This window comes from Chlamydotis macqueenii, chromosome 15, assembly GCF_036417535.1.
Source record: "Chlamydotis macqueenii isolate bChlMac1 chromosome 15, bChlMac1.mat, whole genome shotgun sequence".
Lineage (NCBI taxonomy): Eukaryota > Metazoa > Chordata > Aves > Otidiformes > Otididae > Chlamydotis > Chlamydotis macqueenii.
The window spans coordinates 13768607-13787221 of NC_141570.1; the positions used below are offsets into that span (position 1 = coordinate 13768607).

Below are 18615 nucleotides of genomic sequence, written 5' to 3' on the forward strand. Positions count from 1 at the left end.
ACAGCGGCACCGCCTATTGGTCCGCCGCGGAGGCTCTTGGGGTTTGTAGTCTGGAAGTAAGGCCGGGGCGGAGGTTTCCCGGCATTCTTTGCGCGGGCGGAGTGACTTCCGGCAGCGGAGCTTCACCGGTTGTGCAGGTGAGAGGGTGGCGGGGCCTGTGGCGGCTCCGGTGAGGACCTGCATGGGTGTTACCGGCTATGGGGCCGTTGCCAGGTGGTCACCGGTCTCCGTGGCCCCACGGCCGGAGCGGTTCCACTCTACTGGCCCCGCGGCGGGGTGCCCCGGCCTATCCCGCCGCGGGGCAGATACCGTGTTCCTAGGAGGGTTTCGTGTCCCGGTGAGGTGCTGGGATAACCTGGAAACCATTTTGCCGTCAGATTTCTTCTATCAGCCACGTAGTTACCGATTTTGACAGCTACAACCGGGCTTGTTCCTCTTCAGCTGCACCGTTGTGTGACTGGAGCCTGCCCAGCATCAGGAGCTGTGGTGTCTGGCTGCTTTGGAGTGCTGCGCTCTGTCCTGTGAAGTTCACTCCCTAATTTGGCTGTTGGAGCACTTTTGCGTCTCTTATTTTGTGTTTTTGGAAGTGTATTATATGCTTTAAGATGCCCAAGAGGCTCACGGTACAGATGAAGAGCTGGGTGTCTTTTCAATGCCCGTGCTTAGAATCGAACCTAAGCGTTGTAGATCCTCAGCTGGACCTCGTGCTGCAGGAATATTTTCTCTCACACACCACTGTCCTGTGAAACCCGATGTGGTTCCTACAGCTGTAACGTGCGTGCCCGTCTCTGGTCTGTCAGCAGGCAGCAATAGTGCAAAAATGAGATGTTCTGGGAGAGGTTGGTGTTGTGACTGAGCTGGTAACAACTGTTTGTACCCATACAAGGGTGTAAGAAGGCTCTTATTTCCTCCAGGAGATTGTTGCTGAATTTAGTGGTGGTAGAACCACGTCAGGAGCAGAAGTGAAGCGTGTTATCAGCTTGATAGCTCAGCTGGAAACTCCAACAACCTGCATTCTTGGGTGTCTTTTGTGACAGAAGAAGCTGTGGGAATTACCTGTGCTCGTGGAAGAGGTTATGAGAGATTGAATCTAGCAGAGCTAATGCAGCTTAATGATGCCTGCTGCATGGCGATTAACGAGCGATGTTGGACTTGTTCTGCACTGGGACTAGTTCCCTCAGGCTTTTCTCAGATCACCTCTCACTTGTTTTAGTATGCCTCTTATACCTGCTTTTTATTTTCTATCAATTGTTGCTTCCTAGGCAAATCCTTCAAAAAGGTGTACTAAGGTGCTTTTTGATGCAGTTTTCGTACTGAGTCATGTTTGGTTGGTTTGTTTGGTTTTTTTCTGCTTTCTGCTCAGACAGCCAACTCCGAATCGGGAACAGTGTGCTGTTTGCTGCCTGCTCTGAATCTCGGCACCGTAGGGTTCCGATCCTGATCAACAGCTGGGTGTTGATGCATTAAATAAAATTAATAGTAACGGCCTTATGGGGCTGGGGAACGTCTCTGACAAATGTCAACTTAATTGCTCTGCCCCAAAGGAAGAGCAGCTTGTAAATATTCAGGAGGTGTTTAGCTTATTCTTAGCAACCAAACCTCTGCTGGTAATCCATACTCCTCATACTTTTCTTTTACAAAGATTTTTGTGGTCTTTAACCAAAAATTTTCCATGCTACAGCTTAAGCCTGTTGTGCCCTGTCACATTCACCATGGCCTCAAGGAACAGATTATTTCTGACCCCCTCTCTACAGCAATCATTTATGTATTTGAAGGCTGTTACCACATATTCCCTCCAGGCATCTCCTCTTTAGTCCAGACAACCCTGATTTCATTTCACCCAGTCTTTTCATTTCAGTCCTTAGGGTTCTGATCGCTTTTACTGTTCTCCTCTGGATTCTGTTCAGCTGTCCTCTGTATTTTCTCAGGTCCATGTACAGCTGACGTGCTCCAGTTTAGGCTGGGATGAAGTCTCAGCGTAAAGAGAAAGAAAAGACGTAGGCAGTTAGAGCACAGCGGAGGTGGTAGGAATGAGCCTGAGAGTCCTGGATGTTCTGGAGAGAAGCATGACCCTCCTGTCCTGTCGGTATTGCCCTGTCGACTGCGGGTCGGCTGGCCACGGTTGTGTTGGTGACCGGTACCTGGTGTGGAGCTGACGATGCTGGGTTGCCATGTGATACAAATGAGGTAAAATAGGTGCTTTTGCAGGTATCTTGAGAAAGGAATCAGTGTGTGCTGATTAGGTAGAACGGATGGTGCTTCTGTAGCCTTGAACTGAAGAAAGGCGGGGGGGAAAGCAAGGTGTAGGAGAAAGGATCCAGATGGGGAGTGAAGAGGTAGGAGTTAAAGGCATTTTGCTTGTGTTATAGGGAAAGGGGCTGGTGCTTGCAAGACAGACTCACAGTTCTTTAGAAAATATAAGTAAGATTTTGAAATGTTACAGCTGAGGCAATCTAAAGAGCAGCTGCTGCTAAAACTTTTATGCAGTGCATTCCTTCTCCCTTTTATTCTTCACCAACGCCAAATTTGGCATTTCCGTGACCCTGGAATTGATCAGTCTGAGGAGTTAAGCTGGCAAGAAATTATCAGGAAGAAGAGGAATACTTTATGTTGGCTTAGCTGACCAGCGTGATATGTGGTGGGAGCAGGCAAACCCCAGAAGTGCTGCAGGGGGGCGATGAGGCTGCCGAGAGGGGAAGGCGCTTCCCGTTGGATTGACTTGGATGTAGCCTGAAACTGCGGCTGAAGACCTCGGATGACAGATGCTGTTTGACAGTGTCAAACAGCTTTTTATGCAGTGCCAAACAAAAGAACACTCTCCTGTGCGTGGTTGAAATGATTAATGTGCGGTTGTTGGTGAAGGCTAGGGAGGGAAATAAACCTTTCAGGCAGTTGTGAAGCTGTGCTGGCTTTGTGATCCAGTTACTGTCTGCGGGGCAGCGGGGGTGCTCCGGTAACGGATGGGCAGGTGCGCCGCTGCGCCGAGGGGTTCAGCGATTTCCAGGATTCACAGGGGGCAGGACTGGGCTGCCTCTGAAGTGCTGAAACAATGAATGGTAGAAACAAGCCACTTTCAACCTGATGACATAATGAAGCGTGCGCGCTATTTGGGTGATATTAACCACTTTTGAGAGCAGTGGACAGTTGCCATCATTAATGACCATCTCTTAATTTAAGCAGGACTGCCCTGTAATAGAAGACAGACGGAGAAAGACCAGGACCATCTGACACATGAATTCTTAATTCTTTCTCTGAATTATAAAACATGCACACCAAGAATTACATTCTTTTGTATAACACTAAGCATGCCATCAGCACTTGTGTTTAGCCCTCTCTCAAAGAGGGTATCCAAAGTTGCCTACGGCATATTTTGGTTAGAAGGGGAGGAGATAAAGCCACTGCTTCTGAAGTCTTCGAATGAGATTTGAAAGATGGTGTTGTTTTTTAGCATTACTGGCTTTTATTTTTCCAGTGTATTCAAATCCCAGAGTCCACTGCAGCAAGAAAGAACTGCTGGCAAAAACTCCTCAGCAAGTCATACTGCTTCAGGCTAAAGAGGCGATCAAAGTAGAGGTAGGGATTTGAAACACAGTGCCCCTGAGATGACCTCACCTTCCAAGCCCGTGGCACCTCGGAGCTGTGGCGCGTGTTCTGTAGAAAGTGGAGATCGGCAGCTCAAAGTTCTGCTTTGCTCTGGTTACTCAGGGCGAGATGTCGGAGCTGAGCGACGAAGCCAGTGAGTCGGAGCTGCTGAGCCGCAGCCTCTCCATGTGGCATGGGGTCGGTCAGATGATCTGTCGGGAAGAGCTGGACGTTCCCCTGGACTTGCATACGGCCTCCTCCGTCGGCCAGTACGAGGTGGTGCAGGAGTGTATCCAGCGGTAAGGAGGGGCTGGGGAGGGCACGGGTCTGTGGTTACTGCCAGTGGAAAAACAGAACTGGCAGTTATACAGGTTGGTCTAACATTGCAATGGGGAGACATCACTAGAATTCTCAAAGCGTTCTTAAATTTCAAGGGTAAAGTCTGCTGATAAAAGTTGTCGCCTTAGTGATTGGTTGGAAGTTGTTCTCGAGCTGGTAGGAATTCCCATGCAGGCTTCAGTGCTAGAATCTTCTTCAGCCTTCTTTCAATACAGTGATGGTAGCAAGAGGCTGCAGGAACCTACTGTGACCTGCAGCTCCAGGACAGTTGTTCATCTGAATTCTTTTCTCTGTTATTTAGTGGAGATCTGGATTTAAATAAGAGGAACTGTGGTGGCTGGACTCCACTGATGTATGCCTCCTACATCGGCCACGACACCATTGTGCACCTGCTGCTGGAGGCGGGAGTGAACGTGAATATCCCAACACCAGAAGGGCAGACGCCGCTCATGCTGGCCTCCAGCTGTGGAAATGAAAGTGTTGCTTACTTTCTTCTGCAGGTGTGTATCCCATAATAAACAGGTAAAGCTTCCTGCCAGGGATTTAAACTCTCTTGGTGTCGCAGTGGGGAGGGGCAGTGGCGAAGAGACCCAGCAGAGGGGGCGCAGTAAAGAACGTTCTCTGTTCTCTTGAAGCAAGGCGCGGAGCTGGAGATGAAGGACATTCATGGTTGGACTGCCTTATTTCACTGCACCAGCGCTGGACATCAGCAGATGGTTAAGTTCTTACTGGACAACGGGGCAAATGCCAACTGCAAGTAAGGAGGAATCTGTCATTTCATTTCTCAAAAGATAGCCCTTTTTTCAGATGTGGAAGCAGCTGTTGAGCATGTTTGAACATGGACAGGGAAATGCCTGCTTTTGACTTTTTTTCTGTACATTAGGCAGTACGGTGCGCTCTGCTAGCTGATACAAGGACAGGTGACCTGCAGACTGAACAGCCAAGTCTGTCCATGTTGTTGCTGTTATTTAACTAAGAGCAAGATAAATTAGATTTACTACTTGTTTAATTACGGGCTAAACTCTGCCAGCAAGCAGGTGCAATGCCTTCTGAACTCAAGTGTACTTTTCAAATCTTTCTATTGAATTTTCTGTGTACTTGGAGTTCAGTTTGCTTGGTTTTTGAAGTGTGTAGCGCATTTGTGTGCCTTGGGAGCTGCCTGTACATTTATGCACATTGAGTTGCCTGAGGTCAACACGAGGTTCTTGCTTTGTTAGCTCCTGCAAGACTGAGTTTGCTACCGAATGGCAGATGTGCAACTGAAGAGTGATCTGTTGCTGTGCCGTCAGTAGAGCAACGCTTACTCTGCTGGGAGTCTTACTGAGGTAGAACAGAGTGCAGTAGAACAGCCAATGCCTGTTACAGATTGTGATCTGCTGAGGGCAGAGGCTGGAGATGCTCTGTTAGGGTATGGCAGAGACCGCAGCGTATTTCAGCTTTGATTATTGTAGTCCATGAGTGCATGTTTGTTTTCTCTCTAGGGAGCCGGTGTACGGGTATACACCTCTGATGGAAGCAGCTGCTTCTGGCCATGAGATAATTGTTCAGTACCTTCTCAATCATGTAAGTGTCCAGACAGTTCTCTGTAAAGCTGCAAATCTGTGGTTCCAGCTCTTGGAGAGGAAGAACCACAAGTTTGACACTAGGCTTTTCACAGTGTTATGTTTGATCCTTGATGACACTCACCTCTGAAGTCCTGGACTCCCAGGACTGTTCTGAAAGCTTTCTGAAGGCTAGTGCTCTGATTGCGCACCGGCCTTGTACGAATAGGAGTGAGGTCTTAACTGTCCAGATTTAACTGAGTAATTACTAAATAATGCAGTAATCTCCATACTGTGTTTACAGGCTTGCATGCTTGGGCTAGAGGGCATCTTCTACCTCCAAAAGCTTATGACTGTGCATGCCTCAGTGTTAAATAATTCAGTTTTGATACCCCATTTAACTGGTCCAGCTTACTTCCAGAAGGAGGCAGCAATGCAAAACATTTTTTGGATAAAACAAACTAGTTCCCCATGGCAGTGCACACAAGCAGTATATCTGGATTACTTGGCATTCCGGGATTGGGGAGACTGTGTGGATAATTAGATAGGCAAAAAGGTATTTGTTAGTGGAGCTTGAATGGTCTGTCAAAGGTGAGACTGTATTTCTGATGGGCTTGGAGGAACTAGGATAATTCTTTGGCTCCCTTGAGTTTTTGTATATAGTGTCCCCTATGTACATTTAAAAAGTGATTTTTTTTTTTTTTTTTTTTTTTCCTGCAGGGAGTGAAGGCAGATGTCAGAGACAACACTGGAGCCACAGCACGGACACTGGCCATGAAGTATGGACATACAAAGATTGTGGGGCTGATAGATTTGCATGCAGCCCCAGTGCCCAAGGTCTTCTGCAGGGGTCCAGGTAACGGAGATGTTTTAGCTTGTTCGCTTTAAGATAGAACCTGAAGAGAGGTGCTTGATATTTTGAAAGTGTGTTACTATGTGTATGGAGTAGTACTAGCTGGTCTGTCCTAGGAATTCCAGCATTTCTGAGGGTGGAAAAGGATTGGATGCAACTTTTCTTGTTTTTTGTTTTTTGTGGGTTTTTTTTTTTTTTTTTGTCTACTGGACCTTTTCTGACCTACTTACTATTTCATCCCCCATCTCTCAATGTTTCCTTTTTCTTTTCCACTGCGTTTATAGGACCAGTAGCAAATAAAGTAGGTATTAATTATTCTGCTGCTAACAATCTTTGTTTGAACTACAGGAAAGTATGAAGAGCTGAGTTCTTCAGACGAATCGTGTTCTGCTCCTCAGAGACAGAGACCTGTTCGTAGGACCAAGGGTCCCAGCATCCATGATGGGCCCCAGGCTTTGGCTAAGATAACAGCAGTTGGGATCGGGGGAAAGAAGCAGTCTCGCTATGGTGAGATGAGAAGCCTAATTGAGACTTTTGAGGTCTCTCAGAATGCTTTGCAGCTATTTTTGTGCAAACACTTTTTTTTCTTTTGATTCGTGTGTGACTTGTTCAGAAACAAAGATAAGCAAACACCATCATACAAAGCTATCCAATCACTTGTTTAAGAAGAAAATCCCCTGAAGTCTCTTGTCAGGGCTGGATATTGATGAGTGGCGTATTTCTGTGGAACAAACACTGATCTTACCTCAATTACTGTTCCCCTGACTCTTGAACAGTCCAGCTTCCCTTTTTGAGGTAGGCTGGAAAATTTGAGAACTCTTGTCAAGCTGATGACAGGAAGTGGTCACACAGGTCAAGCAATCATTGATCATGAAAGTGAACTCGCTGCTCCTAGACCTATCAGTTTTGTCTTCCTTGATGCTTGAAATAATATTAAAAATTAGATTATAAAACCCTTGCCAAGAGAAAGATCATCCCAGTTCAGACATCAACCCCTGGATGCGGTGATATGAGTGTTTTCTTGTGCCTGCGTCACAGCCATAGGTATTTCTCAGGCTGAGTACCTAGTTGTCTAGAATAGCCAAAAATATGGACTTAAAAGCATCTTCCAAGTTCAGTTCATTTTCTTAATACAAATGGCTGAAATGATACTGTCAGCTTCTGAAACAGTGGGATGCTGCTGGTGCTGTAGCACAGCTGCAGAGGGGTTGGTTTGCAGGGTGTGCGTGGCTGGGGATGGGACATAGCTGGCACCTTGCTCTCTTAAGCAGCTGTTTTTCCCCTTTGATAATTTGGGTATGAAGAGGAGAAGAAATGCTGAAAGTTGCTATTTAAGGTACATCTGTGCTATGAGACTGCTTCCTCTGACTTTTTTTAATGCAACTATCTAAATCAAGTACAGCTGATGTGTGTTTGTGTGAGGGAGGCTTGTAGGCATATGCATTTCTCAGTTTTGCTGTGTGAATTTTTTTTTTTTTTTTTAGAATGAAACCTGCTAGTTGAGAAGACAGTCTTGTAATTATTTTCATTATTTTCAGATCCCTGAGTGGTTGCTCTTCCTGCTGGAGCCTCCCTGGTAACTTGAATCCTAATCTTCGTTTGTTCTCCCTTCCTCTTGCACACAGAGCAGGTCCCTCCTCAGGGCTACGTGACCTTCAATGACGATGGCAGCTGTGAAGCAGATGATATCCGGAACCGGGACGTTACCTCTCCAATTAACGAGCAGGATGTGGAGAGCAGCAGCAGCAGGGGTGAGCCACTGTCTCAGAAAATAGTCTGCTTGTGGTGCACGCTTGAATGTGAGATCAACGCCTTGGTTTGCTTGTTCCTTTCCCACTAAGACGTTGAGGGTTGGAGTATCCCTCATGAGGAAAGGCTGAGTGAGCTGGGATGATTTAGCAAATCAGATTGTACAAATAATCTGAAGGGAGACTGTAAAGAAGAAGGAGGAAGGCTGTTTTCAGTGGTGTCCAGTGACAGAACAAGAGGCAATGGGCATGTTGTAGTTCAGCCCCGATCAGGACCAGACTACACAGTCTCTCTCTCACTCCCCCCACTCTCCGAGAGAATAAGGGGAGATGATATAAGGAAAACGGCTCGAGGTTTGAGATAAGGACAGGGAGAAATCCTTAAAGTTACCGTTACGGGCAAAACAGACTCGACTTGGGGAAAAACACTCATTTATTTCTAAAACTAGCAGGAGAATGAGACAGGGAACAAGATAACCTCCCCCCACCCCTCCTCTTCCCGGGCTTAACATTATCTCTACTACCTTCCCCTCCCGAGCGGCACGGGGGGGGAAAGGGAATGGGGGTTGCGGTCAGTTCATCACGCGTTGTTTTACGCCGCTGTGTCATCGTCGGGGGAAGAACTCCTCACATTCCTCCTCTGCTCCATTGTGGGGTCCCTCCCACGGGCCACAGTCCTTCGTGAAACTGCTCCGGCGTGGGTCATCTCTTCCACGGGTGCAGTCCCTCCAGAACAGCTGTCCCAGCGGGCCCTCCATGGGCCACAGCCGCCTTCAGGCATCCACATGCTCCGGCGTGGGGTCCTCCACGGGCTGCAGGTGGATCTCTGCCCTTCCATAGACCTCCGTGGGCTGCAGGGGGACAACCCGCTCCACCATGGTCGTCACCACTAGTTGCAGAAGAATCTTGGCCAGGAGCCGCATTACTCCTCCCCCTCCTTCTTCACTGACCTTGGCGTCTGCAGCCGTTCCTCACAACAGGCTGGCAGACGTCTCTCAGGATCTTTTTTACATCTTATTCACTTCAACTGCTCATCTCCTCTCCACTTCTTGCAGCCAGGCCGGGCCGAGTTGGGCCCAGTCTGCTGCCCGGCAGGAGGCCAGAGGGTGAGGGCAGCAAGGCCCACAAGGCTCGCGCCTCCCCCTCTCTGCCCCCCGCTCAGCTGCTTCACATCTCCTCCACCTCTTTTTCTATTTTCCCCTACTTAAATACGTTATCACAGAGGCGTTATCACAGAACATTCTGCTACCAATTGGCTCGGCCTTGGCCAGCAGCGGGTCCGCCCTAGGCCCGGCCGAGTCCACTGAACAAAGGGGAGCGACTTCTAGCAGTTTCCTCCAGAAGCTGCCACCTTAGGCCCCCCCTCACTAACAAAACCAGAACATGGCACAAACTGAAAGACAGGAGGTTCCCTCTAAACGTAAGGAAATAGGGTTTTTGTTTGCTTTCATTTTTTGAGGTTAACTGCATACTGGGTCAGGGTGTCAGGGTGGAGTCTCCACCCTTGGAAATGCTCCTGGGCAACCTGCTGTATGTGACCCTGAGCAGGGGTTTGGATGAGATGACCTCCAGAGGTCCCTTCCAACCACAGCCATTCTGTGAAGCAGCACAGAGGAAGGATCTGTGGGCAGTTCCTAAATTAGTAAAGGATAAGTGACTGAGTTGGCTCTGGGCTCAAGGAGAGCCCTTTCCTGCACTTTGCTGATGGAAGTGCAGGCTTGGTAGTAATAACCCACTTTTCCACCCATAACCAAGAGCTTACAGGAATACCCACTGAGTCTTCCTGCTCTCTGTGGTACTGAACAGACTTGGAGAAAGATTAGTGCCTGGGATCAGACGTGATATTTCTGTCTCGGAATTGTCTCGTGTTATGAGTGCTGAATATGAAGCCTTGCTCTGGGTTTCTCATTCCTTTACACCTCCAGCAGGTTTTGCTGGTAGTTGTGTAGCAAAAACAGCACAGTAAGGAAGTTGAACATCAAACTTTTTTCACATTCCTTTCCAGAGGATAACGTTTTCTTCACCAACAACTTAGGAACCGTCAGGAGCAGCAGCAGCAGCAGTGAATGCCTGACCAAAGCCCTGGGGGTCAGCAGTGAAGGTTCCTTGGAAAGCAATGAGGTGGGATTTTCAATTTTCCTTTCTCTGTCTTCAGCTTGGCCGGTGCTGTCACCCTTCCACAGCCTGCTATGACTCTACCTCCGCAGGAGGGTACCAGGCTGGGTGAGGAACAGCGGTAATTACAGGGACAAGAAAACTAATTTCCATATTTGAAGATTATGGATTGGCTTGTTTGATCTCTGGCTAGTAGCTGAGTCCCAGAGCACATTCACTCTGGAACAGGTTGTTGATGGCTTCTCAGCAATTTTTAAGTTCTCTCCGGCTTCTGAACTCTCTGCAGACTTCTAGCTAGATGGTGGTCAAGAAAGGGTGTGACTTACTAGAGCTGGGTCAGTCCTTGAGCTCGGTGAGACAGCAGGCAGTGTGGTAAGATTTAGAGAAGCACAGCAGGGCTGTATGGACGTTTCTGAAGTACAGAAAGGGAAAGAGGCTGGAACCATGGAACTCCAGGGTTCAAGTTACAGCTTGTGTGGTTCTAGACATAGCTCTGGGGCTGAAGGGTGACATAGCTGAACACCAGCAAAAATCCTCCTGTATCTTGAGGAGCTTCTCCCAGGTGGCTTCCTAAGCTAGGATTGCAAGAGCTTGATACCATTCCGTGGTACCAAACTGCCATCTTGGGAGTGACTTGACTCAGCCCTTCCTGATAAGGGCTTTGTTAGTCTTTGCCTGTGTTTGTGGACCACTGCCTGGATTTAAAGTTTGGGACTTGAAGGAGTCGGCACTTGTTAACTGTAGTGATCCTGACATCTTTGCATGATCATCCCTTGGCCTTTACCTTTTGTAGATTTTTTTTTTTTTTTTCTTTCTTTTTCAGGATTCTGACCATGCAAACAGTCCCCCTGGTCGGAAACAAGCCAAGAGCTTTAAGATCAAGAACCGCTACAGCAACAGCGATAGCCAGTGGACCCACTGCCCAGGGAAAGCTGGGGGCTCTAGTCAGCACCTAATCCTTCCTGAGCCCCCTGCCTATACAGGGCCCCAGGTAACGACACACAGAAAGCTGTCCCTGAAGTAACGCAGACTGTGTCACTCTGTCAAGCAAGGGAGGCTTTTCAGAGATTGCCTGAGCTGCTTTCTTGGTCTTCTCAGATAAAAGAGAAGTTGTCACCAAACGCCTTTGATTCCAAACCTCTGCCCAAACTTAAATTCTTGTGAAACAGCACTTGCCTGTACAAAGAACTGTCTGCTTAGGTGTTGCTGTTGCTTGGAGGGGCATCCTAGACTCCCAGGCCTGTGGGTGTGCTGCCAAACATGGCTGTGGTGGGGCTAGGGTGGATGTTGGTGCCTCTTCTGTGTTTGTTACAAGAGGCAGTGGCTGCAGCAGGCAGGCCAGTCATGCTGTGTTGTGTGACTGCAGAGAAGGGCAGGTAACCAGGTGAAGGTCACCATTGGTGCTAGAACCCAGGAAGGCGTAGCGGCAACATGAGGAAGCAGATGTTTACAATGAAGAGGTGTGGCAATGCTTTTTTGAGGGTATAAATAAGTTTGTTTTGGATGGGCTGCAGGACTTGGCAACGTTCCTTGAGCAGATTGGGTGCCTGAAGTATCTGCAAGTGTTTGAGGAGCAAGATGTTGACCTCCGGATCTTCCTGACCCTCACCGAGAGTGATCTGAAGGAAATAGGCATCACGTGAGTGTCTGTGATGTGATTCTTATCTTTTTTCTTTACAAACTGTGCACACAACCTGGTCAGGAAAATTTAGTTAGTGAGTGCTTTTCTGTTCTGGCCACCTCCCACACAATTTTGATATCCCCTAGTTCTTGGCTGCAACAGGCTCCTCGATTTGGAGATGCCTTGAAGGAACCAGGAGACTGCAGAGGTCCTCACGGCATCCCACTGGGCCTAGGAATGCTGTTTGGTCCCTGACCGTTTGCCATTCTCCCACCAGTCTGTTTGGACCCAAGAGGAAGATGACTTCTGCCATTGCCCGATGGCACAGCAACGCTCGGCCGCCCAGCGATGCCCTGGAGCTGGCCTATGCGGATCGGCTGGAGGCGGAGATGCAGGAATTGGCCATTCAGCTGCACAAGGTAAGAAGTCTGCCATGAGCTGTTCAGTGCCTTATCACACTGCGATAAGTGATCGGTAGCGTATTTTTATGTTGTGCCTCTAATGGCCTGGGGTAATGGAAAAGATACGACTTTCAGCGGACACAGTTGGTATCAAGTATATCAGGTAACACCATAGGTGCAGCTTATCCACTCATCTGTGCTCCGTGCTCTGTTTCCCATCTGTCTGAGAACTAAAAGGGTGAGCGGGAGGAACTGAATATCTAATTTTCTCTTTCAGTAGCGTCATTTTTAGGGTGAAGTTGTGCAGCCATTACTGAACAGACTTCTCTTGATTTGGGAAACCGGGCCTACTGAGTGTCTTTGCAAATGGAGAAGAGGGGGGAATTGTAACTGTGGTGCTAGTCTTGGTGTGGAGAGAAACTATATTTGGTGTACAAGCCTTATCCAGCTTCCTTTCCAACTGCGTTGGATGCGCTTTTCCAGGCACCCTCTGACTTTTAATTAAAATAGGGATGTGTCAGAGCAGGCACATATGAGTGATGTACAGTACTCCCAGCCTAATCCTCCGTTCTGCTCTGCTCTAGAGGTGTGAAGAGGTGGAGGTGATGAAGGGCCAGGTGTGCCAGGAGCAGAAGCTGCGTGCAGTGGCTGAGAGCTGTTTGATGGAGCGGGATGAGAGCTGGAATGCTATCCAGCGCCGGCTCAGAGAGGTGCAGGCCATCACCAAGGATGCTGGAGCCCTGCTGGATCAGATCAAGTAAGTCAATCCCAGGAAACGGCACCGAGGCTACTGGGAAACGGGATTTGGGCTGTGCAGAGATCAGAGGTCGTACTGGCAGCCTTACAGGTGATGCTTAGGGTGAGGCAGGAGAGCTCAGCAGGCATCTGAGCCCGTTCTGGATCCCGCCTGACTTCCTCTAGTGGAAAGCCACAGCTGTGTGAGCGGATGTGAAGCCTTAATCAGACGCATGAGCTATAAAGGGCCTGACTTTTTGGAGATGCTGAGCGCTCCTGTTTCACCCAGAAGGTGAAGGTTCCTTCGGAATCAAAAGACGAAGTGCTTTGTGCTTGCATAAGACCCGGTGACCAGGGTGTAACTTGGTGATGGGGTGGATGCAGGAAGGAGTTGCTAACTTCCAAAAAGTATCAAAGGACTTGCAGTGGCTTGCCCTGACTAGTGAAGAACAATAACTTGCAACTCTGATATGTAACAGGAAAAAACCTGCTCTGTTTGTTCACACCACTGCCTTTGAGTTCTATCTTCCCCCACCTCCTTTTGTTGCTTTTGTTGCATTTGTGGTGCTTTTCTCCCAGTTGGACTTCTGTCATGGGCCCTGTTCTGTCCACTGATAGCAGACATGTCCTTGGAGATGGCATTAATCCTGCCCCTGTAGTTCTAGCCACGCAGGGAATGGGGCCTGCTCGCTGCCAGGCCAGGGTGAGTTAGGATTGGCTTCCAGAAGGACAGCAGAGCAACGCTCCCAGCTGCAAGGGGCAGAGCGCTGCTCTCTCCTCCCTGACTGAGGAGCTGAGGCCGCCTGGTAGAAGGGCCCTGCCGTGCTCTGAGGATACGCTGTGAGCCGGCGGTGTGGTGATGTTAGCCGGATAACTTTGTGTGCCTCTCTTGCTCTAACTTGATGCCTGTCCTGAGGTGGCTTCGTTTGCCCATTAGAAACCTCGGATCAGGCTTGATTCTCACATAAACCAGATGCAGCCCCTGGCTTGGGCTTCCTCCTGCTCACCCCGCCCCCTCCTTCTCTTCTCCCCCCGCAGCTCCTCTGTGGACAGGGGCAGAGCTTGCTGTGGAGATGGGGCACAGTGGCGAGCGCCCCGAGCTTTGTCTGGGGCACGTCTTCCTCTTCCTGGGAAGGAACAAGGAGCAGTTTGTAACCCAGGGCGTTAGATGTGGTCCCTCAGCACCCCAAGCAGGTACTTGCAGGCTGTAGGAGTGCACAGACCAGCATGTTGTTCCCAGAAGTGTCCCTGCATCCTTCTGATGGGCTTTTGTCATGTTTGGCAGATCCTGTCAGGCAGAGCTGTCCTCCCGGCTAACCCAAGAGCAGGCGGGCAGCAGAGTACTGGACACCAAGGTGCAGCTGGGAACCGGGGAGAGCAGGCGGCCTGGTGAGCGTCCGGGTAAGGAGGAGCTTCTCAAACTACAGAAACGGGTGCAAGGGGTGGGGAAACAGCAGGAGACCCCGCAGCAAGCCACGTTCTTGTCTTTCGTTGCTGAAAGTATGAAGTTAAAGGCATTTGGAAACAGATGAGCAGCTAAACCCTTAAATTTAATGTGAAGAGTCTTGCTCAGGGAAAGCGTTTAAAGCACTCAGGACATTTGGACTTTAACTGCAGCCGAGTTTCTCAGCAACTTTTGGTTTTTAGCACGTGGGAAGTTCTGGGGTCTGCTAGGTGTTTGTGGCTAAAAATGCAAAGCTGTAGCACAGGCAGCCAGTGGCAGCCCTGCTTCACGGGCCTGTGGCTTCCCCTTCCTGTGCTGCAGCGTGTGGGCACCTTGGGTCTTTTACCGTGCTGGGCAGCAGAGCAAGGTCTGAATCAGAAGTCTTGGTTGGTTCCCTGCCCCAGTCTGGGGGGAGTTGTGCTGTTCAGGCCCCGGGGCACACTGCTGTATGCGGCTGGGCAGGCTTGGCCCGCCAGCTCCTTGTCGCAAGGAGTTAGCAAGTGATCTTGCTGCCTGTGACGGGCTTCCAGAGATCTGCTCTTTGCTGCTTGTGTTTGACAAGTGAGACAAGGAGAGATCCTGTTGATTTCTGTCCACTACACTTTATATTTTTGAGGGGTTTTTTTAATATATGACCCAGCCAGTATTAAAATAAATAAATTCTCAGATGGTAGAATTGCCAGAGTTATTTGTCACAGACAGTTCCAGCTCTCATCTCATGTGACTCAGAACCATGGAGCCACTTTGGGCGTGGATACTTGGCAGCAACACCAAACCCTTGTCTCCGCTGCGTTGCAGAGCGTGAAGATCGATTAAATGTGTGGTTCCTCTTTCTTGCAGTGCTGGAAGGATGGCCACCTTCCCTGAAGTCTCTGAGCTTGCCGGAGCTGTCAGCTGTCCTTGAGGAGTGTGTGGGAGAAATGGGTAAGGTGCAGAAGGACTTTGGTAACGTGAAGTGACTGTTGTGCTGGTGGGGAGGCATGGCTGGGCAAGGTTTTGATTATTTGGCAGCGACAGGAATCCCCCCACGTTCGGGGAGGTCTTCAGGCTCTGAAGTTGGTGCTGGCATCTTCTTGCGCTTACCCTCACTGCAGACCTCGGGCTCTGCCTCTCCCTCTGCTGACAAGTCCGGGGTGAGAGAAGGGGGTACGTGGCCCCCCTGCATCTTCCCTGCTCGGTGGTCAGAGCTGCTTGTGAAGTGGTTCCCAAAGCCTTTGTCCTGTTCTCCTGATGACAGGAACTTGTCCCAGCAACAGGCAGGCAGAGAGCAGAGATGCTTCTGGTTTGGGGGCACTGGAAGCTGCAGGGGAGAAGGCAGCTTGAGGCAGGAGAACAGTGACTGAGTGCAGACTGCAGCTTGGTCTTTACTGCTCACTGGCCTGTTGCTAACAGATTTTTTTTTTTTTTTTCCTTTCTGGTTTATCCTCAGGAAAAGCTCTGCAGACTGTGACTCAAAACCTCCAAAGGCTCCAAGCCCCGGGGCAGAGCGGGCAGAGCTGGCTAGAGTCGTAACAAAGCAGGAGGGTGAGTGACTCTGTGGCGTTGAGGGGGACATCATTCCTCGCGGCAAGTAACAGCCCTCTGCTGCTTGTGCTCGCTCATAGCCTGCACACTGAGGCTCTGCTCTAACTGGTCCCTCTGGTTGGTTTTCCTTTTGGAAAATTCTTACTCCCCTTGTCCCTCTGCCCCACTGAAAGGGTGATTGTCCTCGTTTTTTTTTTTTTTTTTTTTTTTTTTTTTTTTTTTTTCCTGGTGGCTGCAGGAGTACTGACGTCGGGTGACTGTTCCACCCGGAAGCTGAGTGTGCCTGGGAGAATGAGCGCGAGGGCCGTGCTGGCAGCTCTGCTGAGAGTGCCGCAGCAGCTGGCGGATGCATGGAAGAAGGTCTCAGCCATCAGAGAACACACCTGGGAGAACAGGAGGCAGCAGAAGAACCCAGCAGCTCTTGGGCCTGACTGTTGCCTGAGTTCACAGGATCATTGTTCATACCCAAAGGTTAGGTTAAGAGGAGAAGCACCGAGCCCAGAAGGTTTATCTACCTTAAGCTTCTTGCAGCCCTTGTCATTCAGGGCAGTGTGGGGTTAGAAAGCTGACAGTTACCCACAGCAATCAACTAATTATCCTTTTCTGCATCCCATCCTCCCCAAGGCCTCTGACACATGCCCTGGCCCTTTCTGTGCCATGTGGATAGGGGTATTTGCTCAGGAGTTGACGCAGAAAATGTATCTGAGGCAATAAGGAGGGCAGGTTTGTTGTGGATGGGTAAAGTGAGTAGAGTTTGTAATGTTTGGCTCACTGAGCTGCAGCCCTAATCTCTAGCAGGAACGTCTGCCCTACCGCCATCCTAGATATGTGCTTCCAAACCTCTCCCTCCAAGCAGCCTGCTCTGGTTCGGTTCAGATTCTTGCCCCCCTCAGGAGTTGTTTGTGATCATGTTATTCAATCCCAACGCACTCGTTTTTGTGGTAAATGCTTTATGACAGAGACTGTCTGGTTTGTCAGTGCCAAGATCCCACCGCTGACAGTGGTTGTGAGGCAGATGTTCCCCTGGAAGGACATGAGAGGGGAGGAAGAGCTGGAGACTGCTCAGTCTCCTGCGCCTCTGGCAGGCTGCAGAGCGCCAAGGCAGGCAGAAGGAGAACTGAGGGATGGATCTGTCCCACATGTCCCAAAAGGAATCGCATCCCAGATGTAGCTGCGGTGCAAAGCTTTGGTCCTCAGCTGCTGCCTGCCTTTGGTTTCCAGGATTTAGTGTTTGGAAATAGTTCTGCTGAGGCATTCTTGTGTTGGCGGCGTGGGTGGTTTCAAAGGGTGCAGGAAGAAGCTGCCTCCCCAGAGGACTGCTGCGTCTCCTGGAGCTGGGTGAGCAGCCGCAGGGGCCCTGTGACAGTTACGTTGGTGTAAAACGATTTCCAGTGACTGTTCCTTTGTAATGCTGGGTCCTGTGGCAGGGGAAACCGAACAACAAAACCTGGAGTCTGTGAGTGATGGCCTTGTTGAGTCTGGAAAAGTGTCCTTCTTTTTGCTGGGAAAGGGAAAAAACTGTGTTCCTTCTCACTTTAGTTCTTTGGACCTTGATCACAGATGCCAAATTATAAAAGTCCACTCTGGGTCCATCCTTTGAGACAGTCACCCCTTCTGATCAGCTGCCCGGGACCCTTTGGGCAGGCTGGGAGCCGCTCTGCCTTTGAAGGCAACATCCAGTTGGACTGTCCCTCTGAACTGGTGTGTCTGTGCTGCTGGGGGCCAGTCCCGGGGTGTCGGCCGGGCAGCATCCCTTGAAGCTTCTTGGGGTGTTGAGGATGTGCTGGGAGAAGTATCCGGGGCTTTGTCCTTCCTTCCCTGTCGCTGGGGAAGGGTGGGGAGTGCCAAGGCCGTGTGTAGCGTCCTCTCTTGGCTGCGCTAGGACAGGAGTGCCAGTGCTGTGTCCCTTGGGAACCCAGACTTGAATTCAAGGCATGTCTGTGGGGAAAGGGGAAAAGTTTCCATAGAAGGAGGTAAAAAAAAAAAAAAAAATCCCAAATGAAAGGGCCTGAGAGCAGCTGGAGAGCAAGGCTCGGCAGTGCCTTCAGAGGGAGGTAGGCTGGGCAGGAGAGCGGGTGGCTGAAAAGAGATTATGCAGGGGTCTGGCTTTGCTGGTCACAGGATGGGAGAAAGAGGTTTTTGGGGGGGGTAGAGTGATACCAATCCAATAAATGGTAATGCCTGGGGGCCTGGGAAAAGGGTAGGTGAGAGATGCAGCAACGTAAAGGAAAAGGAGAGCCCCACAGCAGAGGTGCTGCAGGAGCCCAGGTGTAAAGGCTGAAGGGGTGCTAGAGTCGCCCCAGGGGGACGGCAGGGATGGGATTTTGCGGGATAACGTTTCCCTGAGGAGGCAGTCCCTTAAATGGAGGACTTCAAACAGCATTCACTGCTGAAAGGGTGGCTGTGCAGGCAGCAGGGAGCCTGGTGCTACCTTGAGGCAAGCTGTGTGAATAAAATAGTGTTTGCTGACTTGGATAAAATAATAAAAACTGAAAACCTGTGTCTGGTGTGTGAGTTTCTCTGGGCGCAGCTGGGCTTGCAGAGCTGAATAACCTCACTAATTTATTTCGGGACAATCGGGAATACGTACAGTGCGTGCCAGCTTCCGCTCCTGCGTGGTCGCATGCTGAGGGGTCCACAGCTTTCTGGCCCTGCCTGGCTACTGTCAGAGGTGACGGGGGAACTCATGCGCTCCGGCAGAGGTAACGAAGT

At 49.9% G+C, this 18615-nt stretch overlaps 1 protein-coding gene across 6 annotated transcripts; it reads left to right on the forward strand.

The window, feature by feature from the left end:
- The first annotated feature begins 54 nt into the window (after window positions 1-54).
- On the forward strand, window positions 55-18403 carry ANKS3 (ankyrin repeat and sterile alpha motif domain containing 3). Of its 6 annotated transcripts, none has more exons than XM_086759995.1 (18): window positions 55-137; window positions 3473-3573; window positions 3706-3881; window positions 4223-4421; window positions 4557-4678; window positions 5403-5484; window positions 6183-6318; window positions 6664-6822; window positions 7941-8066; window positions 10069-10184; window positions 11002-11169; window positions 11693-11817; window positions 12077-12218; window positions 12785-12957; window positions 14221-14336; window positions 15220-15303; window positions 15809-15903; window positions 16142-18403. In XM_086759995.1, the coding sequence occupies exons 3-17, from the start codon at window positions 3712-3714 to the stop codon at window positions 15889-15891; spliced, it is 2001 nt and encodes a 666-aa protein (XP_086616121.1). In that variant the 5' UTR covers window positions 55-137; window positions 3473-3573; window positions 3706-3711; the 3' UTR covers window positions 15892-15903; window positions 16142-18403. The 6 variants fall into 6 exon arrangements, 5 of the variants coding, with proteins under 5 accessions (XP_086616121.1, XP_086616117.1, XP_086616118.1 ...); XM_086759991.1 differs by having other exon boundaries at window positions 122-137; window positions 10099-10184; XM_086759990.1 differs by lacking the exon at window positions 55-137 and adding an exon at window positions 2058-2187.
- Window positions 18404-18615: the final 212 nt, after the last annotated feature.

What these genes read in the sequence shown, in the direction of transcription:
- ANKS3 (XM_086759995.1), top strand. Translation starts at nt 3,712, where the DNA reads ATGTCGGAGCTGAGCGACGAAGCCAGTGAGTCGGAGCTGCTGAGCCGC. An exon ending in CTGAAGGAAATAGGCATCAC is followed by an intron (nt 11,818 to 12,076) that starts GTGAGTGTCTGT and finishes TTCTCCCACCAG; the next exon opens with TCTGTTTGGACCCAAGAGGA. An exon ending in GCCCTGCTGGATCAGATCAA is followed by an intron (nt 12,958 to 14,220) that starts GTAAGTCAATCC and finishes CATGTTTGGCAG; the next exon opens with ATCCTGTCAGGCAGAGCTGT.